At 36.8% G+C, this 26,391-nt stretch overlaps 5 protein-coding genes and 1 long non-coding RNA gene across 17 annotated transcripts; 4 read left to right on the top strand and 2 right to left on the bottom strand.

Annotated features, from left to right (window-relative positions):
* Nucleotides 1–140: 140 nt before the first annotated feature.
* LOC139103421 (monocarboxylate transporter 13-like) lies at nucleotides 141–3,704 on the top strand. 2 transcript variants are annotated; one of them, XM_070658072.1, is made up of 9 exons: nucleotides 141–1,213; nucleotides 1,418–1,544; nucleotides 1,645–1,788; nucleotides 1,891–2,018; nucleotides 2,089–2,223; nucleotides 2,330–2,615; nucleotides 2,871–3,026; nucleotides 3,101–3,292; nucleotides 3,369–3,704. In XM_070658072.1, exons 1-9 carry the CDS (start codon nucleotides 1,124–1,126, stop codon nucleotides 3,527–3,529), a joined length of 1,419 nt encoding a protein of 472 aa, XP_070514173.1. In that variant the 5' UTR covers nucleotides 141–1,123; the 3' UTR covers nucleotides 3,530–3,704. The 2 variants fall into 2 exon arrangements, with proteins under 2 accessions (XP_070514173.1, XP_070514174.1); XM_070658073.1 differs by having other exon boundaries at nucleotides 1,176–1,276.
* Nucleotides 3,705–4,371: 667 nt separating this feature from the next.
* LOC139103428 (uncharacterized) lies at nucleotides 4,372–7,333 on the bottom strand. 6 transcript variants are annotated; one of them, XR_011545881.1, is made up of 5 exons: nucleotides 7,244–7,333; nucleotides 6,847–6,984; nucleotides 6,540–6,766; nucleotides 5,836–6,097; nucleotides 4,372–4,509 (listed from the first exon to the last, which is right to left on the bottom strand). It is a non-coding gene; the product is annotated as an uncharacterized lncRNA (long non-coding RNA). The 6 variants fall into 6 exon arrangements; XR_011545886.1 differs by having other exon boundaries at nucleotides 5,836–6,087; XR_011545882.1 differs by having other exon boundaries at nucleotides 6,851–6,984.
* LOC139103420 (monocarboxylate transporter 14-like) lies at nucleotides 4,489–8,252 on the top strand. Of its 3 annotated transcripts, none has more exons than XM_070658071.1 (8): nucleotides 4,489–4,598; nucleotides 5,360–5,624; nucleotides 5,845–6,115; nucleotides 6,549–6,796; nucleotides 6,966–7,218; nucleotides 7,293–7,520; nucleotides 7,726–7,920; nucleotides 7,984–8,252. In XM_070658071.1, exons 2-8 carry the CDS (start codon nucleotides 5,547–5,549, stop codon nucleotides 8,175–8,177), a joined length of 1,467 nt encoding a protein of 488 aa, XP_070514172.1. In that variant the 5' UTR covers nucleotides 4,489–4,598; nucleotides 5,360–5,546; the 3' UTR covers nucleotides 8,178–8,252. The 3 variants fall into 3 exon arrangements, with proteins under 3 accessions (XP_070514172.1, XP_070514170.1, XP_070514169.1); XM_070658069.1 differs by having other exon boundaries at nucleotides 4,506–4,740; XM_070658068.1 differs by having other exon boundaries at nucleotides 4,506–5,624.
* A 527-nt stretch (nucleotides 8,253–8,779) lies between these two features.
* Nucleotides 8,780–13,574, top strand: LOC139103417 (uncharacterized). 4 transcript variants are annotated; one of them, XM_070658058.1, is made up of 12 exons: nucleotides 8,780–8,938; nucleotides 9,180–9,289; nucleotides 9,379–9,468; nucleotides 9,535–9,805; nucleotides 10,017–10,186; nucleotides 10,729–10,894; nucleotides 10,977–11,171; nucleotides 11,340–11,447; nucleotides 11,575–11,773; nucleotides 11,901–12,226; nucleotides 12,359–12,550; nucleotides 12,659–13,574. In XM_070658058.1, the coding sequence occupies exons 3-12, from the start codon at nucleotides 9,400–9,402 to the stop codon at nucleotides 12,808–12,810; spliced, it is 1,848 nt and encodes a 615-aa protein (XP_070514159.1). In that variant the 5' UTR covers nucleotides 8,780–8,938; nucleotides 9,180–9,289; nucleotides 9,379–9,399; the 3' UTR covers nucleotides 12,811–13,574. The 4 variants fall into 4 exon arrangements, with proteins under 4 accessions (XP_070514159.1, XP_070514160.1, XP_070514157.1 ...); XM_070658056.1 differs by having other exon boundaries at nucleotides 8,783–8,938; nucleotides 9,016–9,289; XM_070658059.1 differs by lacking the exon at nucleotides 9,180–9,289.
* A 919-nt stretch (nucleotides 13,575–14,493) lies between these two features.
* LOC139103415 (uncharacterized) lies at nucleotides 14,494–24,552 on the bottom strand. The gene is made up of 7 exons (XM_070658054.1): nucleotides 23,513–24,552; nucleotides 17,035–18,361; nucleotides 16,817–16,887; nucleotides 16,436–16,717; nucleotides 15,988–16,221; nucleotides 15,421–15,870; nucleotides 14,494–15,258 (listed from the first exon to the last, which is right to left on the bottom strand). Exons 1-7 carry the CDS (start codon nucleotides 23,525–23,527, stop codon nucleotides 15,238–15,240), a joined length of 2,400 nt encoding a protein of 799 aa, XP_070514155.1. The 5' UTR covers nucleotides 23,528–24,552; the 3' UTR covers nucleotides 14,494–15,237.
* Nucleotides 24,553–24,917: 365 nt separating this feature from the next.
* Nucleotides 24,918–26,342, top strand: LOC139103422 (uncharacterized). Its single transcript, XM_070658074.1, has one exon. The coding sequence runs from the start codon at nucleotides 25,360–25,362 to the stop codon at nucleotides 25,900–25,902; it is 543 nt and encodes a 180-aa protein (XP_070514175.1). The 5' UTR covers nucleotides 24,918–25,359; the 3' UTR covers nucleotides 25,903–26,342.
* Nucleotides 26,343–26,391: the final 49 nt, after the last annotated feature.

Genomic DNA, 26,391 nt, shown 5'->3' with positions numbered 1-26,391 from the left:
TACGAGTAGGTAACATTTTATATTTAAGTTCTAACGTATACCTATCACTTTGAGTGCTATCTATACACATATGTGCAATGTGGACAAAGATAAAACGTCCAACCGACGAAGGTCGGTCAGTATATTACAAACGACTCATATGTGATCACAACGGACACTGGTGTTAATAATTATAAGCTAGTCATATCAATCGTTTCTAATTTCTCATTTATTCGAACGAGTCGAAAAAAAAACAGTTATGTTGCTGAGTAAAGAAAACGTAAAGAGTAAATTGTGCCCGGGGCCGAACAAGTTAGCGAACTCGTGCGAAGCAAATTATTTTTACGAGAATTTTGCAAAAAGTTACGAAAATCAAGAACTTCGACGTTTAGAATACGACTGTTATTTTAGCGACGCAGGTTATTTTTTATTTCATTAAACCTATATGCAATTAACTTATTTAATTACGTTCGCAGCGACGTTTAAAATTAAAAACGTTACGTTTTTTATTCTTGATAATATTATAAAATCAAGAGCACGAAGAGAGTAATATCGTACTGCTTGCAACTAAGATATCTTATCAATATTAAAAAAATTTGCCGGACAAATCACGTGTATCTTTCCATCGGCCTAACATGTGACACAATACAATAGATATTTTCTTCATTCGTCATGCTCGAAAGATCCTAATTGACTACGTCTCGCGTGTCATGTGATTCCCTTCCTTTGCCGAATGCTAAAATAATTTGTCTCTGGTGTTGCGCAACAAGAATATTATATATACTATTTATTGCATTGTCGATTTTAAAACATTCGATGAAGCGCAAGCCACCGACTACACACGGTCAGGGATCATTGCTTCTAAATCCCCTCTTGACCACTGTGTTTTTCCGCAAGAGTAGGAGCGAAAACGAATCGAGAGAAGTAAATTTACAGCTTGTTCGACGTGTAGTCTAGAAGTCACACGGTAGTGGGTAAGCATATTTGATTGGACGCTTAGCGAGTTGTGTTTATATCGATTGGAAAGTGTTCATGTGCTTCGAAAAGAATTTGATTGATTCTTAGTGGCCACTGCTCTTAGAAGCACTTATCAACGGTAATAATTTATGACAAACCGTGTTAAATATCGTTTTCCTGAATAATAATGGCAAACAGCAAAGAAAATAATACGAAAGGACAAGCTCCAGACGGAGGGTGGGGTTGGTTCGTCTGTCTTGGAAGCAGCTTAATTTCGGTAAATGTTGACGGAATTCGCATTGTGTAAAATTTGATTATCAATTTATGTCTTTAAATCAAGGTTAGTTGTAAAAAAAAAAAATTTACGTAATAAAAATTGATCAAGAGAAAAAAAAAGAGATATTAGAAAACATATGTGTGATTAAGAAAATTATAATTTTGTTGAACTCGTTAATATTAATTATAACAATACGCATTGTAGCTCTCTCTACGATCTTTGGACCCATCATTTGGATTGCTTTTTCACGATCTGTTGGCCGATCTCGATGTCGATTCTACAGGCACGTCAGTTATTATGAGCATCTTAGATGCCATTGTCAATTTTTCAGGTAACATGTTTTTGCAATATTTAATGTACAAGAACTTGTACGTTATTTCAAAAGCGGCGACTAATTATTCTTATCAAAATAATTATATATAATTTAACAGGTTTCTTAATCGGCCCTTTGCTGAAAAAATATTCTTTTCGACAAATTGCATTTTTTGGATCCTTGTTAAGCTGCAGCGGTTTAATAATTACATCGCGAGCTAACAGTATGCTGCATATTATTTGTTCCTACAGCATATTAGGAGGTATACGTCGAAACTAGAATTACAGATTGTATAATTTTATTGTGCTGTTAAAAAAAACGTGTACCTTTATATTTTAAATGTCTTATGACTATTTGTTTGCAGGTCTAGGTACTGGCCTTGCCACGGCCTGCTCCTTCGTCGCATTAAATACGTATTTTAACAAAAAACGTGGACAAGCAGTAGGTTTTTCTATGGCGGGAACCGCCTTAGCAATGATGCTTGTACCGTTGGTGAGTAAGTGAGTGATACGTTTAGAAAATTAAAAAAAAATCTTTTATAATTAGCAACTTAATTGTGCAGCTAATACATATGTTGTTGGACATTTACGGATTTCGCGGCACGACGCTTATCGCTGGAGGATGGGCATTACATTCTTTAATAGGATCGTGTTTGCTACGTCCACTCAAAAAACCATCACCCCCCATACAAATAGAAGTAATCGCTACTTTATAAAATAAAAAAAAAATTATCGTTCAAAATTTGTACATTAAACTAATTACTAAAATTCAATAACTAATATACTACGTCTTTTTCTTTTTAGATAAAGCTAGACAAAGGTCGAGAAAGCGAAGCTTTATTAATGAAGCCAACTAGTTCTACTGAAACACGAAGAATGTCGAATGGATCAATGTGGACGAAAGATCAATGTAAAGAAAATGAGCCAATCCTATCTAAAACACAATTATTTCTGAAGGAACTAAAGACAACTTTTGACTTGGATCTTTTAAAAAATTCCACTTATTTAAACGTCGCATTAGGTTGCAGTTTCTATTACGTGGCCGAGTCAAATTTCAAGTTGATGACTCCTTTCTTTCTCTCAGATATCGGTGAGAGAGTTTTAAATGTATAACTTAAACGTAATCAGTACCGTAGCCAAGGATGTCTACTGCCTCGTTGTTGAACGAGACTCCCAAGTGTTCTAAACATGAAAAATCTTGAAAGTAACTTGCAGCTCGCAAGTCTGTTTAGAACAATATTATAGGGGCCTCGATGATCGAAACATACCGATCTCAGCAAACATCCTCGCTACGGGACTGTTCTTGAGTTACATAAACTGCTCGTAGGAACTTGACGATTGACAGGAATGACGAAAGCAGAAGTGGCCTTTTGTCTATCCTTGACTGCATTTACCGACATCCTTGCTAGACTGCTGCTGCCGACGCTATTCGACAAGTTTGGATGGAAAAAGCGCACAATCTTTTGGATCTCTTGCCTACTTGTTGGAATCATGCGCTCTAGTAATACCCCCGTTCAATTTGAAACAGATAGAATGATTTATAAATAACTAAAAAACACCTCTTTTTTTTCACAGTATTAGCGGAACAATCGGAAAGAAAAGCATTGATTGCTATGTTTGTAATCGTTGGATTTTTACGCGGCGCTACATTGGTGAATTTAAATCTCTGCATATCCGAATGTTGCACTTTAAACAAGCTGCCTAGTGCGTTTGGAATATTTATGGTGTTTAAAGGCTTGTGCGTAGTTACGATGAGTCCTTTAATCGGTACGTTTTTATGTAATGCGCTCTCCTCGCGCGTCATTGAAGTACCATGTAAATGAATTATTCGTATATTTTCTAGGATACATTCGAGACGTCAGTAATAGTTACAAGATCTGTATTCACGTGATGACCGCCATGATACTTACTACATTTATTATATGGAGCATTGAATTTATATTCGGTGTCTTTTGTAGACAGTTTGTCATAGTTAAGAAATTACAACGACACGTAACCGAATAGTATTTTTAATTTAATATAGTAGTATCGTAGAACAATTTTTATGTTTTTTTTTTATGATTTAGTAGGTCATGAATTAATACTTTTAATTAATCTTTTTTTTAATTCACAATTGTTATCATAAATTAATTATTTTCACGAGTTGACATTAATTAATAAACTCACAATTAAAAAAGAACGATCAGTTATGTGTTAAAATTTTTATTACACGATTAATTTACCGTCAGAAAATAATCCACGTGCATTAAATCGGATCAAGGAACGTTCTCAATGACTTCATGATTTTTGTAATCTTTCCAATACACTGATATCTTATCTTCTTCGTATGCAGCGGTACGTTGGTATTTTTACAGGTGCAACAAACTCGTTGCTCGTCTGTTTATTCGCAAAACTTCCTTGTCAAATCAATTATCATGTTTGCAATTTAAAAAATCTGATTATTTTTCCTTATTATTATTATTTTTCTTTTAATAATTTAAAAAGATTAAATCGAACCTATCTAATAAACCTTTGCTTGTGCTTTCTTAAAAACTTTCTTCCCAAGTTGCAACAAAAGTTGCAATAAAAGCTTTATCGAGAGATAAAATCATAACTAAAATTAAAACATAATTAAACTAACATAACGTAATTAAAAAAAAAAAAAGAAAAATAAGTAAAACAAAAGTGTAAAGCATGTAACATACAACACAGATCGTTATTCGTGTTACTTCACTTGCACGAGATAATGTGACACGCCTATTAATTTGCATCGAGCACATAAGCGACTATTAATTGATAACCCGAGCACGGCACCGCACGAGCGTATATGTGTTCAGACTCGCGAATGAAAATATTACTCACACTTGGTTTGAGATGGAGTAGCAGAGCCGGTTTTCGTCACGCTTCCTCCTCTTCGGCGACTTCGGCCAGTTTCGAATCGTCCGCAGTTCGCGTCAGAGCACATCTTCTCTGGCTTTATGTACCAAACATCCATATCTCGGTATCTTAAAAAAAAAAAAAATTTATATTAGACAGAAATACACGTTAAAGAAATCTTGCTCTACGTGTCAATGAATTATTAAAATCGACCCACGTGAGTGTTAAATAGTGTGATATTCTACTGCGACATTGAAAAACTTTTCCAACCGCATTTACCATTAAAAGATATTCGCTGATAACTGTTTGCTAGCACAGAGGCTTGATGGCTCGATTAAACAACTTTACGTGATAGCGACGTAAGCGGTTTACGTGGAAAAAAAAAGGAAGAATGACTGTATCATTAGTAAAGATAAAAAAGATGTGACGATGATAAGGAGCAAACATTCAAACGCGTTACTTTATAATTCTTTTTTACTTCTGCCGTTTAAACGCACGTTCGATCAGTTATTCTTTTCCGTTTTTTTATTTCAATTACCATAAATCTGCAAATATAATAACAATACAAAGAAATCAAACTGAAATCAATCTAATAATCAGCTTACAAATGTAATTCCTTTTTTTATTAAAACATTTTATTTGAAAATTTAACGCTACGCGAAAGACTTTTATCAGCACAGCTTTATCAGTAATTATTACAGTTACAAAGTTAGTTAATGTGTTATCAAAGTACAATGTTCCGCTATAGAGCACAATTGAGAGTTAATTGTAACAAATGTCGTTCTTGTTCGTTAACCAGAACGATATTCTGTTAATTATTAAAGCAGTATGGACTACATATTAATTATATGTAAAAAGTATTTATTTATATATTTAAATATATGTAATAGAAGGCACAACTGATTTTAAAATAATATAAAAAGGCATGCATATTCGATTAATATACATAAACAATAATTATATGCAAATGCATAATAGGGGCTGCATCGAAATGAGAGGGGCCTTATCCACAACGCATATCTTATCACTTGTCCGATCTAAATTTGTGATCATATGTTGTCTGGATGCTCAGCTTCGCAGTCTACCGATGATACGAGAACAGAATATAACTGAAACTTTTTGAGAACGTGTGTTCCTAAGAGACACTTGATGAACGGTGATTAATATGACTGATAGAATGGCACGTGGGGCAACAGATCGCGGATGGGCGTGGGCAATTGTCATCGGCGTGACTGTTATCAACGTAAGTCAATTTCTTCTCATTGTAATCGCAATTAAAAAGTTTCAGCCAATCAATGTCTATCGTTATAGTGAGTTTCGCTCAATTGAAAAAATAGGTTAAAAAAAGAAAAAAAAATTTTATAATTAAAAATCGCAGAAACTTGAATGATATTTTAAAGATACGGATATTAGACTGTTTAAAGAATACGTTTTTGCGGAACTAATTAAATTACCTTCATCAGCTAGCCGTGCTTCCTGTCCAGCAATGTTTCGGCCTTATCTTCACGGACCGCTTTACAAATCTCAACATTACTGCGACGCAAACGAGTCTGATCCTTCATCTTAATGGGACAATAACGTGCAGCCTCGGCCTAATAAGCGGCCCGATGATGAAGAGATTCTCCTTTCGTCAGGTCGCATATTTCGGCAGCCTGACGGTGGTCCTTGGAATCTGCGCCTCCGCATTCGCCGTGTCTCTCCCGACTCTTATCATCACTTATTGCGTTATCATTGGTGAGTAATTCACGGTGTTGAATATTAAAATTGAATAAGATCCTTAATGCGACGAGTCGTTTAATCATTTGCATTGGGCGCCACTGAACTCGAAAAGCACTACAGATTGATAAAGTGTAAAGCATGGTAGTAGTGCACGCACACGGAGAACGGAAACCTTTCAAGTAACTGAGAGCACTGGTTGCCGCAACGTACTCTTTGTTCGACAATCAGTGGCGCTCAACGTCGTTGCTGCCATATGAGCAACCGAGTAATTTCAATTACTAGAACATATATTGATGTAATTGCAATCTTTAAGTCTCTAAAATTACTCTACAATTGAGAAATTTATCCTGTTACATATATATATGTATATATATTATATTATGTATTTAACACACGCTATTATTATTTTGATGAGATATTAATTGTTTTAAAAACTTACGTCCAACAGGTATAGGTCAAGGAATTATTTTTCCAGCGACGACATTAGCTTTAAACACGTACTTCCGCAAGAAACGCAAGGTGGCCATGAGTTTTTCAGTTACGTTAACCGGTCTCGGGCCAATCTTAATGCCCCTTTTGATAGATGTACTTCTTGAGAATTTTGCCACGACTGGTGCTCTTTTGATTCTCGCTGGAATCGCCTCGCATTCCCTTGTCGGTGCGTCGCTATTAAAACCATTCGAAAAGCAGAAAGAGGTGAGTTACAGGTACGTGAAAAAAGGCGCAATCTTAATTAAATTAATTACCGGCATTTTGCATTTTATATTTTATTTATCTCATTTGTTATTACGTCAGCTGCGGTTTAGAAAATGTAGATTAAATTTCGAAGGATCTTTCTCTCTTTTTCTTTGCTTCTTTTTAGTAGATTCCTCTGGTGACCAAACCTATCGACGCATCGAGACAAAAAAAATTACACAATGCTGAAGCAAATGTGGAAAGTGCCATTCAAAATAAATTATTAAGTGGGGAACGCAATAAAGAGGAAGAACCATCGAATCATTATTCAAAAACTATCGAAAATGACGTAAGAAATGAACGATTTTCGTTCTTTCGAAAAATTGTTGCGAACATGGATCTCGATCTTCTTCGTGACAATCGCTACATAATAATAGTTATAGGTAGATAAAAATTAATATACCTTACCAAAGGCAGCATTGAGATTCTGAAAGATGCGTTTGATGTCTAAATACAGGTATGGGTGTCTCGTTGGTGGCTGAAACGAACTTCAACGCAACGATACCATTCGTCTTAACCGAACTGGCAAATCTTGATAGAACGTCGATAGCCACAGTGATGTCAATTCAAGCTGCCGCTGACATCACAGGACGCCTATGCATACCGCTGCTGGCGCAAAAAACCGGCTGGACGTGTAGGAATCTTTATGTGATATCCCTGCTGGGATCGACCCTCGGAAGGACTAGTACGTACCGCCAGATAAAGTATACGAACACGAGGAATCTCTTCACGTGATCTTTGGGGTGGGTTGATTAACCGAAATAATAATAATAATAATATCCACTGTCCATTTGTTTCTACGCATTCTTTTTTTGTTGAATTTTGCACTCTCGAAGCTTGCCTGTCACCTGAAACGATGTATTATGAATTACATGTTAATTTCTCAACAGTTTTGTCGACATGGGGTAATACCTACGTTGTCGTGATCGGCGTAGCTTTGATCGTTGGATTAGCAAAGGGAACCAAAGCCGTTTTTCAAGCTCTAATCATTCCCGATTACGTGCCATTGGAGAGGCTGCCGGCTGCATCCGGTATTCAAATGGTTTGTAACGGCATCCTGTCTATCAGCGTGGGACCGATAATAGGTACAATAAATTTTTATATACTTTTGCACGCCGGTTTTAATTAAAATCAAATATCTTTTTCAGGCTTGGTACACGATTCAACGGACAGTTACGTGGGCGCGCTTTATTTCACGTCCTTTCTAAGCTTAACTTGTGTCTTCCTGTGGTTGATAGGTGGATTATGGACTCCTGGAAGAAGTAAAAATACTCTAAAATTAAATTATCCAGGTCTATCGGAAGAGCAGGAAAATTCACGTGAAAAAAACATAACTGCTTAATCTAATAACTATTTAGCATTTCAAATTTTAAATTATATATAAAATATCAATGAATAAAATATTTGAATGTGTTAATTACGATACGTTAATGATTCACTGATGATGCCTTATTAATAAAGCGAGTTAAATTGTGTAATAAAGCGATTCACTTGCGCAAAAAAAAAAAAAATGTGAAAGCACGTACGCAAGCATGTGCATATATATTCGCACACGTTTAAATATATAAATTAATATTTCATTCTTCCTACTTTTCTTTTTTTTTCTGAGAATATTTCCTTTCTACAGAGATATTCAATTTTATTTGATAACAATTTCTTTTTTTTTTTTTCATCATGCTCTGATAATATTTGCGAACATCGAATGTTCACGAGTTAAGTGATCAGATTAAATTAATCTTAAATGCCTTCTTATCTTTTACGTTAAATATCCAGCATGGCAGTGCAGCTTTTATCATTTCGCAAGTCGCAATACTATATAAACTACAAGTTTATGTCAAGTTTTGTTCTGCTTGTTCATGTGTGTTACCGATTTATTAAATCAGTTAAATCTGTGAGTTAATATACAAAAAAAAAAAAAAATAATTAATTGCAAAAGTTAATTTGCGTCAATCAATAGCTGTATGGTGTCAAACATATAACTTTCTTTTCCGGCACGCATGGAGCTCCGTTACCTGTAAAGAAATAAAGAGATAAAAAAAATGTTATCTAAAAGTTATTAAAGATATACAGTTACAGAAATGTAATATTTTCTCTTCAGCGAAGGTAATAATTATATTAATTAGATTTTTATAAAGTTATTCATTTATTACAAGTGAAATAAGATCAATTATTGCTTAAAGTTGCAGATAATACGTTCCAAAAAGCATATATTTAAATCATCGCGGTATCAATCGATGTAGATAAGATTAATAGCCACTAAGTGACATCACAGGATATCGCAAGTCACGATTATTACATAAAATCAGTATTATTATGAAATGATTAATACAAGAGACGTTGCAAGCTTGATGTTTTAGTGAATAGAAGATTCTAATCGTGTATATTTGTTGAAATACGCCAGTTCGAAGTGGACGTGAATGTGAAAATAAGAAACTCAGTTTAAATGTTTAATTGGTAAAGTAATTTCAACGTTAATTTCTACGTTAATTCATTTTGATTCTTTTACGATTAATTAATATTAATACATTGAATTTGGATACCAGTTTTAATGTTACATACAAAAAATGATCACGAAAAAGCCGCCAAATGGAGGATACGGATGGATCATCGTTTTAGCACACGCGCTAAATGGCGTAAGTCATCACAACCATCTTTTTAAATTTTGGAAGACTAATTTATATAAAAAAAAAATTTTGTAGTTGTCAACTATTCCAATATTGCAAGGATTCGGATTGATATTTAAAGAGTCTTTTGCTGCGCTTAATTTGAGCGCAACAGATACATCAGTCATAATCAATGTGAATTTAGCATTCGGCATGATACTCGGTTTAATCAACGGACCTCTCTTGAAGATCTTTGGTTATAGAAAAGTAGCGATGGTTGGAAGCATAATGTACACGATGGGTGTAACACTGACAGCATTTGCCAACAGCTTTGCCCTTATTATAATTTCTTACGGATTGCTAGCTTGTAAGTAAAAACAAATTAACATTTTATTTTTATTTTGCGATAAAGAATATTATACCTAGATAATTTATTCTTATAATTAGATAAATTAATTAAACTTAGATAAATTAATTAAATTTTATTTATTATTATTTTTTTTTTAACGTAATTTTGCACGTCTTCTTGAATATCTATTCGTGGCGTTGTAAATTAATTATCAAATTTATTTGCACAGCTATCGGTATGTGTATGTCGCATTCTGGATTTTCTCTGGCGACCAATACTTATTTTAATACAAAAAAAAAACGAGGACGAGCTATAAGCCTGGGAATGACACTTACGGGACTAGGTTCAATTCTTATGCCTCAACTAGCATCCTTTTTACTCTTCTATTATGGTGTTCAGGTATTGTAAAAAATCTACTTTAACAAAAAAAGAAAAAAATTGAAACAAGTAATATTAAAAAAAGTTACCCATTCGACGAATGTGGCCGATTGAACTAAGTGAATATTTTTAAAAGCTCTCGAAGAATCGTATAAAATTAATTGCATCAAAAAAAAATGCTAGATCGCGCAGATTTAATTTCGTCAAATAAAAATATGTAATGTGTAATATGTAGGCATTAAAGCTGTAATACAAGTTTACATTTTAAAATATCTCTGATAAGAGGCATCTCGTCTGATGCGGTTTTACGATGAATGTTGTCGATCATAAAGTGCAATAGCAACTGCTTATCAATGTAGGTCGAATGACGAACGTTTGTTTAGTTTCAATTGCAATACAATCTGTAGCTAACATTAAATTGGCGCGATCTTCTCTCTACGCGTTGTTAATTTATAACACGAATGCGTTTTATACTTCTTTTCAATTTCCAATTGATTTACCAAGCTCGCTACTATTATTTAATTTAATAAACGTATGTGTATAAAAAATATAATATTAAACAGGGAACCCTCTTGATACTTGGCGCTTATAGTTTTCATTCAATGTTAGGCGCATTGTTGCTACATCCGGTTAAATGGCACATGATAAGTGTAAGTGAGAAAAAGCCTCTCTGCTCAGAAACAATCACGGAAGATCCTAAGAATTTCGATGACACCACTGATAAGCAAGGTAAATGTTAATCAAAGATACATACATATGTGACCAATAAAGTTGTTTTACCTTTACGTCGGCAATTTTTAATTCCTTGCAGACCCGTCCAATTCTTACGAGGAGGATGAAACAAGTATAATTTCTTCAACCTTAGCAATAAACAACTATCGGAGAAGACGAAAATCAACGTTATCTAGCATTAACCACGACATCGAAGTTGGAAGCATTTACGGATTCGATACACCTTTACCCCGACAGATTTCCACAGAAGGAACAAGTGCCAGCCGACTTAATAGTAATATTAATTAATAACATATAGATTAATAACACAACTTTACTATTTTAATTCTATACAGTATCGGCTGGTATCAAGTTAATTACTTGTTAAGAAATATGCAAAATGCAAAATTAGATAAATTTTCACTCGAGAGTGCCAGATGTTAACGTAAGTTTTATATTTCAGTATCGTACGATCCTATTTATGACATAGAAATGTCAACGATAAACGGACCATCGAAGACGAATTTACAGTGCAATTATAAAGAATCCAAATCCCCACGGTGGAATTCATGTAATTATATGCTAAATGCTAAATGATTTAAATCAACTAAAGCTATAAAGAATTTTTTGCAAATGTAATAAATGCCAAACAAATTCATAATTCTAATTAGATGCTGCAAAAATAATCCTTTTTACAGTAAAAAGTTTAGATAGTGTTCATCTAAATAGCAGCATGAAAATATTCGACGAGCCTGTTCCAATAACGAAAAAATTGACTTTCATCGATAATGATACAAGCAAAAATAATGGTGCGAGCCAGAACATGGAAAATAATTCGTTATTAAATAAAGAAGCAAATAAAGAAGCAAGTTATTCAATTCAAGAAAATAATAAATGGTACGTATAAAAACATATCCAAAGTGAATTACGACTCTGCAATAAAATATTAATTAATTTTTTAATCGTCAAATTAATTAAATAAGTAATTAAATGTTGCATTTATAAAACAACACAATAATGACAGTGACAGAAATAATTCGGCCATCCGCCAAATTCTGCGACGAGTGGCTGACCTTTATGATTTCAATCTTCTACGCGACCCGATTTACATAAATATCATGTTGGGAATGTCGATTGCAATTTTCGCGGAGATAAACTTCTCCATGCTGACGCCGTTTATCCTCGCCGACATGGGCTTAATAACGTCACAGATCGCCAACGTCATGAGCATCATCGCGATAGTCGATCTTGTTTTCAGAGGCGCATCATCTTTTTTGGGGGAATGGCTGCATCTATCACCCAGGATGATGTACATGCTCAGCCTGTGTCTTCTGATAATTAGCAGAACCTGTAACGTATACTGATTATCTTTTATCGTATGTTCTGATCATGAAAAAAAAAAAAAAAACGACATACGAAAAGTAAGAATTTTATAGAGTAGGCTTATTAATTTAATTTTTTTTAAATTATTTTTTGACGCAGCATTAATATTTACGAACGGCTTCGTTACAATAGTAGCCGTCGCGATCGGCTTGGGAGCAGCAAAAGGAATTCGATCGGTATACATGGTTTTAGTTGTGCCTAGCTATGTGCCTCTTCAAAAATTACCCAACGCTTCAGGAATTCAGATGCTAACAAATGGGATGATCCTAATGAGCGCCGGTCCTATGCTAGGTCGGTGAAAAAACAAAATTATATAAAATAATTAAATGCCACTGTTCTTCGATTATAATTTGTCGAACAGCAGAAGACTTAAGTAATAAAAATTGCAACTTGTTACAGGTATAATACGGGACATTACTGGAAGTTACACAGCCTGTATTATCCTGCTCAACTGCGTGACCACTTTCACAATATTTATTTGGACAGTAGAGGTGCTTGTGCGATGGAGAATATCTGCCCGGAAAAAATCTGAAGTGTCCGAAGTATCTTAGTAAGATATTGACTAAATATAACTACGTTTCACGTTATAATTTTTGCTAACGTGCAAGTACAAAATACATACAATAAAAGACATAAAAGTAAGCATGCAATTTGAGCAACGCATCGCGGGAACGCAAGGCGAAGCTCGTTCGCGGCAATTTTCGATTTCACGAATCATGAAAGGGAACTAAAAATTCCTCCTCGTTTCCTCCAAGCGGCACTTTAGATCAAGGCGGTCGCAATTAAGGTCGTGTCCTTGTTCGATACCACTCACCATGGAAATAGATCTAATTAAAGCGTTAGGCCTCTCCAGACACGACTAGAGTATTTAAGACACACAACAGCGGCACGCCATTGCAGATACAATGGTACATCTTTTCCCACTATCTTCCGGCGGGAGTTCTCACGTTTCAGTGCGACATGCAACGTGTGATTCGTACCGAAGAGACCTGAAAAAGCGGTTCGAAAGGTCAATGAATTGTAGATTTTGTTGCATTGAGCAAGTTAATTTATTCAACGCTGTTAATTTCATCTCTTTTATGGCGTCAAGTTTTTATTCATCAAGTGTGGCACATTTTTCATCCGCGGAATTAAATTATTGTAATATACGCGCGATATCACTTAATTATGGCACGTCGTTTTATATCGAGTCAAATTATTTTTATGCCGTAAAAAAAGTAAAACGGCTTGCAATATATTTAATTTTCCTAACTCGAAGCTGTAACACGGAAATATATCCTTCCTTATTATAAAAAATCTGAATATAAAAAACAAACTTTAAAAAACACCTGAATATTTTTATTTAATATATTTTTAAATTCGACGATATAAAATATAACTTCTAAACATAAAATTATTTTTTTTCTTTTTTTTTTACGTGATTTTGCTTGAATGAAAGTATGAGCTTGGAATTCACAAAGCAAAGTCCCGTTTTATCGTGCAATTGAAAAAGAAGAGGAAGCAAAACACTGATTTACTTTATGCATAAAGCATGTCACGTATGTACGTACGTATATTTAGATGCAGCAATACTCGGATCGTGACACATCTTGGCCGACATCCAGCTTTACGAAATCGGCGAAAGTGATCGAATGTGGTTTGTAAATGCATAAAAGACGAGTTCAAATAACACATAAACGCGACGGGATTTCAAAACGGCCACACCTATAGTTTTCTAAACTCGCTATAATAAAACATGCGATTCTTTAAATAATTTATCACGTCACATAATTTATATTTATTCCCGAGACTGCAGTGTTACACGTTGCATTAAGCAGAAAAATATGTGACACGATTCACAAGAACTTGCAAGAATTTTATTAATTTATTTGAGAAATATATATAAATTTATACTAACTTTTGTATGTAAAGTATTTTTTCATTAATTATTCAACATTTATTATTTACTATCCGTTTTCTATTATGCATTATTCCTCATTGTTCTTTATCCATCGCGCTAGAATTCACCTTTTCGAACAAAATGTAGATTGGAACCAACGAAAGCTCTTCTTTTTTTTATTTTTTTATTTTTATTAAAAACTACTTAACTTGCGTGATAAATTCCGAGAAGATTGACTCTAAAGCCGGCTTAGATTTGGCTTACGAAATTGACGGAAGTGCTTCAGGAAACGACTGAGGAAACGACGATGTGTTCGTTTAAAATCCAGCTCATGTATTACGGACTGACCTGATTGATCAGTACGTGTATATAGTGAACAAGCTATCCATCTTCTTTCGGTTAAAGTATGTATATTTTGCAATATGTATGTTCTGCGTGTATGTATTCCTGTATGTGTTCCCTATTTATAATAAAAAAAAAGAGATGTAGAGATTAAAAGACACGGTAATGTTATAAATACACGCGGTAAATTATATAAATTACTTGTTTTAATTAAAGTCATTTAATTCATTTAAACGTGGTTGAAAAAATCTCATAATTCTTTCGAATCAATTAATATATGTATTATAATTAAATTTATTTACATACATAAAAATGCATATTTAAAATATTTATTAATGCAAATGTCAATAGTTAACAACTTTTTAACTCGCAACATAATTTTGTGACGATATGATGCAACCACGTGCTAAATTGTTTTAAGTTTTCTTTTAATTTTTCTGTCTTACTTTTAAACTTATTAGAAATATGAAAAAAAATTTACACTAAAGTCTAAAAAATACATACGTCCGGACTACAAAATACATTTATCCGGTGCACTGGCCACGATAATCACTTACGTACATAACGCAGAATCAAAACAGTTCACCCATTTACATTTAAATATTATTAAATTAAAATGTTCGTTTGGGAATGAGGTCAAAGGTTTCTATTTCAATAATTGTTCACAATCGCTCTCACATCGTTCACGGAAACACACTGTCAAAATTCTCTGTACATGCACAAACAATTATCTTGAGCATTTTTCACACTTGTCGCGTCATCGTCTGGCACGTGATTCCTGCAAACACGTAAAATTATTTCTTTCAATTTTATATACACGTCGTACGCAAGTTTTCTTTTTCTTTATGTTAAAAGATATATAAGAAATCACAACAAATATGTTTAAATTAATAGTTTAATTATCCTAAGTGCTAAATCAATTAATAGTAAGAAAACGTACTTTTGAAAATTTGGAATGCAGCGTAGGAGGTTCGGTGTCGTTGTTATCGTATTCGCTATCGACAGACGACGCAAATTCATCGTGCTCCATGATGCCCCACAAAGAAACGCTCTCTGGACCTGTGGAAGCCACAGCCAAATTGTTCACAGCCTGAGGCAATACTTGATAGGCTTTCTCGATCGATTCAAATGTGCCAGACTTCTTCGCCTTTTTTATGTCCGTTTGCGGAGTTCTCTTCGATTCCTTTGTATCATTGCTTGCCTCTTTTAACGCTTTCTGCTTTCTATACTCAGGATTCAAACTAGGAACAGAATGTGGCTCAGGTGTCACTATGTAAACGCGTTCCTTATTCACCGAAGAGATTCCCACGGGGAAGCTTCGCCACATATCCTTCTCGGACACATTGCGAGCATCGATAGAGCTTTTAGTCGAGTTTTCGATTTTTATTACCTGTAAAATACGGAAAGAACATGAGACATTATTATTTTTTTTTATCGTTAAACATTTTTTTCGTATTACAATTAAATTTTTTTTATTTTATTAATTATTTGTTTTTTTTTTAATTACTTGTACTCGTGCTCCTTCCACGCGGTGGCTGGCTGACCCTTTATATTCTTCATCATTGAAGCTAAACCCGGCCAAAGTAAAGGTTTTAATGTTATTAATGTAAGAGTCGTCCATAGGAGTGATAGGCTCGGTGCTTGTAAAATACTCTTTAGGAATCGTCTTCGATGAAGATAGATACGGGCTGCTCAAATTACTAGGCCGTACTGTGGTGGCAGTTGTACTCGTTGAATATTTCTGAATTGTGCGAAGTAATTACCGTTATTATTAGCGGTTATAATTATTATTAGATTTTAATACATTTTAAATGTATTAAAATTAACATTAAAATTATTGGCATTAATAATTAATTTTATTATTTATGAAAAATTTATTGTTTGTAAAAAAAATTATATTTTGCAAAAACTAAATCTGTTAATAATTAAAAATTAAAAAAAAAAATATCGCGTACCTGTATTGTCCAATTGTCGATATTTTTTTGTAATTTATGTATATCTATGGAGTTATTACTCATGAGTATTTTCCTGAAGGCATCTTCAGATATCGGCATGCCTTTAGATAATAAATCACGAAGGGATAAGGGCGGAGCTTTAATTACTTTGGGTCTGTTAACTGATTCTTCACCGACATAACTGTCGTGATTAGATTCGCCTGTGTCAGAAATCTTTTTCTCGTGCGACGGATGAAACGGAAGTGGCGTGTACTCTGATGTGTAAGGAATAATAACTTGCACCTAAAAATTTCGACCACGAAATACAATTTACGATAACATAAATGGATCTCTCTCTTTCACTTTAAAGATATATCTACTAGAGAAACAAGACTGCATCACCTGTTTATTTCTCTTTCCACCCTGGTGTTCTGCAGTCACATCTGAATTAACGTTGTCATTTAATAGATCATCTGTAACATTATTGTAAAGTTTCAATAAAATATCTTGAAGCAATTACCTCATTATTAAAATCATTAAAAAAAATGAAATCTTTTATTAGACAAAATATTGTATTCTCAAAGAGCACTAAGATTTATTATTAAAAAAATGTTTGATACCTTGCTGTGTTCTGAAAATTTCGTCGTTTGGTACCGCGGTCGTCCGGAGAATCTCAGTGTTCTCGTAGTCGACGAACGCGTTGGAGGTCGGCGGTATCGAGGACGAGTGCGTCCGACTTTCACCCTTATGCGTGAAATCTAACAACGGTGACTCCTCAAAATTTATTGACTCTTCAATCTTAGATCTATCGGAAGTGTGCGAAGGTACGCGAGAGCCCTCGATGACGTTGCCGCTGGAGGACTGATCGTTATGTTTGTAATTGTAATTGTTCGGCAGTCGATCAAGGTCGGAAATTCCGTAGCTGGGAAGATCCGGCGGTATCGATTGACTCGACCCGTTCAACCCCGTCGTGTCGTAAAATTCTCCATTATTGAATACATTCAGAAATTGATGATTCGCTATCGAACCTTCGCCGCCTTCGAATCCTGGCTTATCCGGGACAAAATTAGTATGGCCGTGAGATACTTGAGTGCCACTGGAGAATAGATCGTTGTCCGCGTGATTTTTGGGAAAGTGCTCGAGCTCTCCATTATTTGCGTCGAGATTAATGAATCCTGGCTCTTGATAAGAAACAATTCCCGCGCCGGAATGATCGGGAAGGCCTGGATCGTCAGGGATCGCTGGCGGAGGGTTGAAATATTCCGCTTTGAAAAGCGGTGGCATCGCTCCGGGATACAGATGCGGATTTGGCAGCGGGTTAACCGGCGTGGAGTAAGAAAAGTCCGGAATTCTGACTTCTTGCGAGGCAGCGTGATAAACGTCCTGGGGTACTCTGGGCGGATATCCGCCATTAAACTGCGAATCAACTAATAACGGCGGCGGTGCATATGAAGCCTCGGTCGGATGCGGAAGCTCTTGTTGCATCGGCGTCCAAGGGACCTTGTTACAAGGATTACAATTCTTAGTTGTGGGCGGGGGGAGATATCCCGCCGAATGATCGTTGACGGGAAACGCGGGAAGAGGTGGTTTCTCATAATCTATGGGAGGAGGACCGTTGTAAGTTGTAGCGGCTGGCAGAGCATCGAGATGAATTTGAGGAGGATATGGTGTTTTTAAATGCGGCGGGGGCGGCGGCGGTGGCGGTGATGGTTGTGACGAACCGAAGGGATTCAACCAACTCATTAACCGCGTAAAATATCCTGGCTCATTGCCCGGTTTGGCCAATCTTGGAATTCTGCTCGGCGGCTGAAACTTTGGTGGTGGCGGAGGAACGAGGTATTCGCTGATCCTACGAACGCGTCGAATGTTATTTGATCCGCTCCGACCATTGTGAATGCAAAAACTCGCGTTGATCGTGCAGATCAGCAGCAATAAAAATGGCAAGGCCTGAAACACGAAAGTATCGCTAACTAAAAGAAATTTAAAAATTAAAGAAAGAAAAAAAAAAGAAATTATTTAATAGTAAAAAAAAAAAAAAAAATAGAAGAGTCTATCTAATATATCTAATAAAAATTACAAGAACTACTTCTGCTTTACGTTAAATTAAAAAGTAATCACCAGCCAGATTTAAATTTTCACTACTCGCTTTAATTAAGAACGAAAGGCTCAAATGCTTTGTATTATTAAAGTCGTCGGGTGCATTCGAACAATTGTCTTTCTCCCTCTTAGCACTCCGGGTATCATTTGTCCAACGAAATCTCGCATTACATTATTATGTACACTTTCTGCAGCAGTCAATGACGAGACGAAGAATAACGTGCGGTGAAGCGAACTGGGTCGCGCCATGAGAATCGTTCTACGCTGCCGAGTATTATGTATGCCGTGCGTGAAACTAGACGCCTTCTCCCTTGTTATTCCAGAATCAAGTCCTCGTTGGAGTCGGTTTTCCTCTCCTTAGTCCTAAATTCAGCTGATTACCCCGCTTTAATATACACCGCAATTTACGCACGTGCAAGGAACGGACAATATTAGCGCGCCGGAAAAAAATCGCCGGTCGCGAGGCTGGCTAACAATTGGTTTGCGTCTCAACTACTGCAAATCATAAGCTCTCGTCGCGCTGGTAATTCCCGGTTTTCACATTCGCTTAACGCTATTAAACTAAACGTTATTAGATTCCGCATGGGGCACTTAACATATCCCTAATTCCGAAATTGGCCGAGTGGAAAGCAGTCTCGCGCGATTGTCGTTTCAGATTCCGAGATTCTCGATTTCAAGACTCGTTACAGCTCTCGACGATGAAACACCACAATCGTTATTCTCTTCAAGAGATTCCGAGTCGATCGGCCGTCATTACGGTACTAAGATGTGCGAATGCAATGTACGAGGTCATGAATATTTCACGAAAAAGGATCACGATTTCAATTCCAGCGGAATTACTTTCGCCTGTTACTCGCGCATTGAATTGTTTCTTCATAGGATTATCGAAATACGTTTATTCAGATTTATTTCTAAGTATCATTTTATGTATTTCGCGCATCGTTCGATGCGTAGTAATTTTCGCACCACGCGAAATCCGCGATGAGATTGTTCTATCGGAGGCAGAGCAGCCGAAGGTGGGAAGCGCTCTTCGCCGCGGAAGGCCGCGAAGAAAAGGTAGGAAATGTCGAAGAAAAGCCGGGAACCGTCGCGATTCGCGAGCATCCGCGACAGCGGGTTTGAGATTCTCCCACGTCGATTGAATGCGAGGGAGAAAGAGCTCTCCACGTGCCAGTTCTTCGGCGTGCGCGAGCGTGCCGTTCCCGTGAGAGAGAACGAGAGTAAGTCGGCGGGTGACCGTGTTTGTCCCGCGAACCGGAAGCCGCGTAGGAAAGTGAAGAAACGGAAGAAAACGGAGGAGGCGCGCTCGCGCGAGAAACGCGCCTCTAATAACGCGGTTACCGCGATTTTACGCGCCTCACGGAAAGCCAGCGGAAAGCGCGCGTTATGCAAATTGCTTCCGACTGGGTCGGCGCGGGCCCGAGTCGCGCTCCGCGTTTGCGGCACGCAATTCGCGACGCGTCGCACGGCGGTTTCATTTACGGCACGCAGGTGTTCGACGGCACGTAGTTTCTCGCCGGAGATGGCCGACTGCGAACGCGCGAATTGAAATTATCACGCTTATCCCACGGAGATACTTCACGCGGCAGTTAGAAGATTTTCCCCCGCGCTGAAGAACACCACGCTTGAATGAAAAATTCTGGAAGCTTAACGCCGAGGACGCGAGGGTGTCATTCCAAGTCAGCCGCGATAATTTCACGTTTGCGTATAAATTATAATAATACATGTATCCGCGTTTGAAATTTGATTCAACGAGGGGAAAATAAACCTACTTGCTCTTCGCGCGGACCTTTCGGCACGTCTTCGTTCTGCAAACGATGTGGCACGACGTTCATTTCCAAAGACGGACGTTAATGAGAAGTCAGTAGGCTACGAATACCCAGCAGGTATTAATCAAGTACGGATCGAGAATAATAGTGACTCCGCGCGCTCTTAAGTCAAGGATGGAATTAAGGATAGAAGAGCGGGTCGAAATCTGTTAAGAAGCAGATAGGTCCGATTTCTCGTCTAGAGATCGTTCGTAACATCTGGAGAGCACCGATTTGGCGCGCGCAGGTCGATCGCTTACGAGTGTATACGAAGATGTACTACCATATATCGATTCTCTTCCTCGGTTTAAACCCGTCACGTTTGAACGGGAAATTATGGCTCTATTCGCGCACGCGGGAACATATACCTCGGCCTCGACCACAACCTAGCGAGGTCTCGACCCAGAAGTGCAAGGTGAGAGGACGCGAATGCATCAGCGTAACTGCGACATTGGAAATCGACGATGCACTCGATTATACATTCGCTCTCTGAACAGCGAGCTGTTTAATGCAAAAAGCGACCGAGTATATAAATTAATGTACGGCTGCAAAGTATAAAATTTATTTTCCCATCAACCTACATTTGTATTAATAAATTTCTCTTAATTCACAAAAATTAATTTTCCAAAGGCGTGTAAAGCGTTTGTTACGATAAACGCGATCTATCTCTCTCTTTCTCCAGTGGTATCATAAATTATCAACTCGTAACAACAGTCTACACTCGGTAATAATACGAGGCGGATACCGTAAATTCTAATTATTATTTCCCCGAGAGCCGGTGATGCTGCTGGAACATCTCCGCAGCGCGGAAGTCACCCGCGTGCTTTCTCATTAAGAACGTCCCACGCCGCCGCAAAAATTAATTATTAAAACGTCCGATTATTAAAATTGATTACGCCATTGCGGGCGCGCGCGTGTACAAACATCTCGTCGGCGGAGACGCGAAGATGTAGCGGCCGCGCACACATAAAACGAGTAATGTAGGTAAGTGGGCTGTGGGTATTACGACGAGCTTGGGACCTACAGCGAGAGAAGACGATGTAACGCGCGACGGGGTCGTGCACGTGGTAATCCTGACGATATACCTGTGTGCGCGTATATGTCGGAAAATAAATGTCAGCGCTAATCGAGACGAACCGCTGCCGATAATGAGGCTGCGCTCTCATTACGGGATAACGTCGGCCGAAATGAAACGATCATCGCGTACGAGAAATTCTAGTTAATATCTCCGTGAAATCGAGATCGTCAACGAGATCGATATTTACCGGCGAAACTTTCGATCTTGTTCAGCAAAGGCCGCTGCTCTCTTTGGTTAATAAATATAAAAATTTCTAATCGTGTTATCTTGCCGCGCACAGTATCTTTTTTTTTTTTTTTTTTAATCCTTCTTTAGGCGCAAAAAATACGTTTTGAAAGATGTCGATTAATATACATAACAATTTTGTCAAGTACCTATCTTGCTCCAAATTCTGAAGAGATAGTGGTATTATCCTGTCACTTTCCAAGGCGGATTTTAAATTCCCGTGGGAATGCGCGGGTGAAAATTGGGAGATCTCGACGATCTTCTCGAGAAAAGACGAGTCCTAACGGTGCTTGAAGCGGCGCGGAAGACAATTACAGGAGCGTCGAGACAGAGAGAGTTAACTATCGTATTTACATCGCGGGCTGCTCCAGTTCGACGTAAGAGAAAAATACGGCGCGAAGCATGCCGTCGTGACCCCTCATATGGTCTTCTTCGGCAAGAAATCGCGATGCTTGACATTTTACGATTAATTCAAACCTATGATTTCGAAACGCAGAAGAAACTCCATCTCGAGCAAATTATTGTCTTGTTTAGAAAATTGAAGGTATGTAGTATTGCCATTTTTTTTCTTAGTAAGTTTTCGCTATTATATATTGAACTGCATACCAAACGAAAGTATTAACCGAAAGAGAAACAAGAGAAACACGGAGATAAAAAAGAAAAAAAAATTATATCTGCATCCCGCAAGAAAAAGAAATCTATTAATTATCATTACAAGATAATTCTTAACGGACGGAAAGACGTTACACCTTTATTTTTTCAGTATAAACAAGTCTGTTAATTAGCACAAGATTATTACCCAGTATCGAAACTAATTTAACACCCACGCCTCTTAAATAGAAAAGCGCTGTTTGCATAGATATCGCACAATCGTAAAAAAATTTAATATTGACACTTTTCTAAGTTGGACCGATAAAAAGTGTAAATGGAAAGTGTTTTTTCCCTTCTTGTCCTGCCCGAAAAAGACGATTTCTCGTGTTATCAGTATTATTTAGGTCAGTCGGAAGTTTCCCTGTTCGACTGACGATTTGCCGAACAGCCTGATCGTCCGTCTCGAAAGCGGCTTATGTCTTCGTCACTTATTCGCCGTTCTGACGCGCTATCGTCGATTCACGATGTGCATAAATCAATCGTGACTCTCGAGACACAACGCGGGCAAAGCATTACCATGCTGCTACGCTCTCCTAGCTAATTAAAAAACGTGACTCTAGAACGAATTTTGCATAAAACTGAAAGAGCTTATTCTTTATTACAAATCTTGAACTAAACTGAAATCTTTAATTGCGACTAATACATATAACTTTTTTCTTTCATTATTAATTAATTAATTAATTATTGAAGAACGTGAAATCATAAATTACATAATTGTCAGAGATTATAATATTCGCAATAGTGCACGCTACAAAGTTGACTGGCAAAATAGAGTTTAGGTGTTAACGTGAATAATTTTTGCCTGCTTATTTCATCAAAGTGTAATATAAATTGGACTTGAAAGCGTACATCTATTCTGTGTCGTTAAGGCTCTCACGTTTCTCGGTACATCATAATCGCAACCTACGCGATTCGCCTCGTTATCGGTATCACGAGTAGAGAGAATTATAGCGCATTAAAATGATCCATCATTAAATTCACTAGAACGATCTAATGCGCAAGGGTAGTGATTTACATTTTTTCAGCCGGAAGTTATTGCACACGATGGAGATAATGAAGAATTGCTTTTGATAACAATTATTCCGCGTTAATCTGATTATTTACCAGCATAATAAAATTGTACTTGTCAAAAAAAAAAAAAAAAACTACATTATACAAAAATAAAAGCTATCAAAAATTTTTGATTATTATTATTATAATCACAATTATAATTAATATCTCGTAATTAATGCTACTCACTCTTTGGATATCCATCGCTCCTATAGTCAAAATCTTTCCGCCAAGAACATGTCACATGCACATGTAAAATTAAAATCACACTCGTCCTGAATCTTCCAAGGCAAATTAAATTCCCGCTGGCTTTCAGTTTTGTACCATCGTCACAGCGCGTATTGCCATCGAACGGGCGCGAAAACCCAGTTCTCTTCCTCTCCGCGTGAAGGTGAAGGTTGGAGTGGAAGGACTCGAGATCGGAGCAACACGAGCACGCATGGAAGGGGAGGTGAGAAGAAAGAAGGAAAAAAAAATTAAGAAAAAAAAAAAAGATGCGCACTTGACCAGGGTCAAAGAGAGAGTCCATTGGAGCGTCTTCAACTAAAGTCACTTATATACATTTGCGCTTCTCTCCTTCCTTCCTGACACCTTCTCTCCCTTCCGCAGCACCTTTCCCTCGCTCCAGAACAAGGATTCTACCGTGTATATTCGACCGATCTCTCTCTCTTAAAGTCTGCAGCTGAATGTATCGCTTGGAGTTAGAGGTGGATGGTATTTCCTATCTATTGAAGAACATCTCCGCTTTTTCCCTCTGATCACCTCTGTTATTTATCAGGAAAAGGTACCTGAACTCAAGGGGTCGCAGATAGGAAAGGTCCTAATGCGGGTCTAATGCTCCTTTGTTCAGATGTAGCTGATTTTCACGGTTCACATTATACTTTGCATTTTATCCAACGTGACGTTGAATATTTTATTTTTCTATCTTGTAAAATAACTAGTCATTTTTATCGTTAAAAAAAAAAAAAATAAAATATATAAAATATATACATATATATATATTGTACAATTTTATTAAAAAAGATAATTAATGGTAAATCTTGGATCTAATAATCTAAGATAAAAATAAACCGTTCGATATAATACGACATGCAAAATAAAATCAATTTCAAAATCAAAGATGTGCATGCATAATTGATGCATAACGCTAACACGCACGGACGGGCAGAATATTACGTGCCGACATTAAATCCAGTTGCAACTTTCTCGTAGCTTTCTGGCGATTTTGTATTCTGTAGACTTCACCCTCGATTTCCTCGTCGTAAGACCATCGCGTTAAAAAACGCGCATTCTGAATCGCGTCCGACATTTCACTTGGAAGGAATCGTCAGGGATGCAAACGCCGTCTTGACTTTAAAAATGTCGAAAAAAAAAAGAAAAAAAAACACGCGGTGTTATATCTTAACTGCGTTCCGGAAACTTTCGATAATTACGTTATGTAGCATTATCAATGAAATTATTAATTTCTAGAATTAAAAAAAATTGACAAATTATAAAAGGAATAAATATTGACAAATTAAATTGAGATAAAATTATTATTAATGCAAAGAAATTTCAGATCAAAGATTTAAAATTTCAAGAAAACACAAATTTATTTCAAGGCTAATTAGAACTGTGTCTTTACCTTATCTTGATTTATGTCTTGATAGATAAATGACTGAGTAATTAACAAATGTGAAGAAGGTGTTAGTGGTTATTCTGTGAACTTAAAAGAGAATTTAAATGTTAACGAAAGCAGTATTTACATAATCCTCATTGCCAATAATCGAAATAATGCTAAAATAATTACCTCTAAGTTGCAAATTTTAATAAACAATAAAATTTGTACAAATAATATTTTAATTCATGCAACAGAAGTACGTGTGATAAAACAAATAGACGTTGAACTACCTGCTTAGGCCTGCTTATCTTTTTTTTTTTTAGCCTCGTTCTCTCAAGATAATAAAGAGGTAAAAGCGTTAAAACGCGTAAAGCCCAAGTCTGTTATAAATGAGTGTGACGCTCACGTCGAACAAACTCTTCGATCACACGTGACAATGAAGCACTTTTCGGCTGTCGTTCTATCCTGCCTTTACACTTTTTTCAAAATCACCAACAGCCAAGATACCGCAACGGAGCCTACCTGCACGGAAATAGGTACTTTCGAGATCTATGATGGGACTTGCAGAAATTATTATATGTGCATTAACAACGGCGCCAGCCTGAACCCAATAGTATTATCATGCGCCACATCTTTCATATTCGATCCTGATCAGGGTAGATGCGTGTCTGAGAGTACGATTACGTGCATGCAAACAACGACTACAACGACAACAACGTCGACAACGTCGACAACGTCGACGACGTCGACGACGTCGACAACGTCGACAACGTCGACCACCTCAACGCCACTTTGCTTTAGATACGGCAGATTCCCGATACAGGATGTGGAGTGCAAAAAATATTACTTTTGCTACTGGAGCGGCGCTGGCTACAGCGTAATGAATAATCTAACGTGTCCTAATATGCTGATATTCAACCCTGTGAAAGAAAAATGTGTGTCACCACAGATGTACCAATGCTCAGGAACGACTAATTAAAAGAATGGGATAATGCACGGATTGCTGCAGAAATTTTATAAGCTGATAAAAGAATAATACGCACGCCTTTGAGTGCCGCATACTTAATAGACATATTTATCACCCGGAGCATTATTTTCGATTTAATGCAAACGTTAAAGGTGCGTAACAATTTCTCGTTAGTGCGATGGATTATGTGCGCGCTTTGGCGAATGCGATTGTGATTGTCGATGCAAATCTGGTGTTCATAATTAATTACTTTCGAGCGCTATGAACGCGCAAGTTATAATCGTTGGCGCGACAATCAAGCGCGTTTACAACTTTAGAGCTTATTAAACGTGGATGTCTTCTTTTATTCGCGGGACGAACGCCAGACTTTTCGTCGTTGTACAAATAATAAAATTTACGCTAATATGAAAAAGAATAAATATAAATTTATATTAAATTTATATTAAAATAGAATTTTATTCTTTATCTTTCGTACTTGTCCGTAAACTCGTACATTTATTT

This window comes from Cardiocondyla obscurior, linkage group LG06, assembly GCF_019399895.1.
Source record: "Cardiocondyla obscurior isolate alpha-2009 linkage group LG06, Cobs3.1, whole genome shotgun sequence".
Taxonomy (NCBI): Eukaryota; Metazoa; Arthropoda; class Insecta; order Hymenoptera; family Formicidae; genus Cardiocondyla; species Cardiocondyla obscurior.
The sequence above is the reverse complement of the archived record's forward strand: the minus strand, read 5'-3'. Positions and strand labels throughout refer to the sequence as shown.

Bases quoted from the DNA above. Each gene is read 5' to 3' on its own strand.
- LOC139103421 (XM_070658072.1), top strand. From the start codon at position 1,124: ATGGCAAACAGCAAAGAAAATAATACGAAAGGACAAGCTCCAGACGGA. The intron at 2,224-2,329 runs GTAATCGCTACT...TTTTCTTTTTAG, and splicing joins CACCCCCCATACAAATAGAA to ATAAAGCTAGACAAAGGTCG. The intron at 2,616-2,870 runs GTGAGAGAGTTT...GACGATTGACAG, and splicing joins TTTCTTTCTCTCAGATATCG to GAATGACGAAAGCAGAAGTG.
- LOC139103415 (XM_070658054.1), bottom strand. The intron at 16,888-17,034 runs GTATCAAACATT...ATAATGTTACAG, and splicing joins AATTTTCAGAACACAGCAAG to ATGATCTATTAAATGACAAC. The intron at 15,259-15,420 runs GTACGTTTTCTT...ACGTGTTTGCAG, and splicing joins TGCATTCCAAATTTTCAAAA to GAATCACGTGCCAGACGATG.
- LOC139103417 (XM_070658059.1), top strand. From the start codon at position 9,400: ATGATCACGAAAAAGCCGCCAAATGGAGGATACGGATGGATCATCGTT. The intron at 9,806-10,016 runs GTAAGTAAAAAC...TTATTTGCACAG, and splicing joins TTCTTACGGATTGCTAGCTT to CTATCGGTATGTGTATGTCG. The intron at 12,227-12,358 runs GTAACGTATACT...TTTTTGACGCAG, and splicing joins TCTGATAATTAGCAGAACCT to CATTAATATTTACGAACGGC.
- LOC139103420 (XM_070658071.1), top strand. From the start codon at position 5,547: ATGACTGATAGAATGGCACGTGGGGCAACAGATCGCGGATGGGCGTGG. The intron at 6,116-6,548 runs GTGAGTAATTCA...TACGTCCAACAG, and splicing joins CACTTATTGCGTTATCATTG to GTATAGGTCAAGGAATTATT. The intron at 7,219-7,292 runs GTAGATAAAAAT...GTCTAAATACAG, and splicing joins CTACATAATAATAGTTATAG to GTATGGGTGTCTCGTTGGTG.
- LOC139103422 (XM_070658074.1), top strand. From the start codon at position 25,360: ATGAAGCACTTTTCGGCTGTCGTTCTATCCTGCCTTTACACTTTTTTC.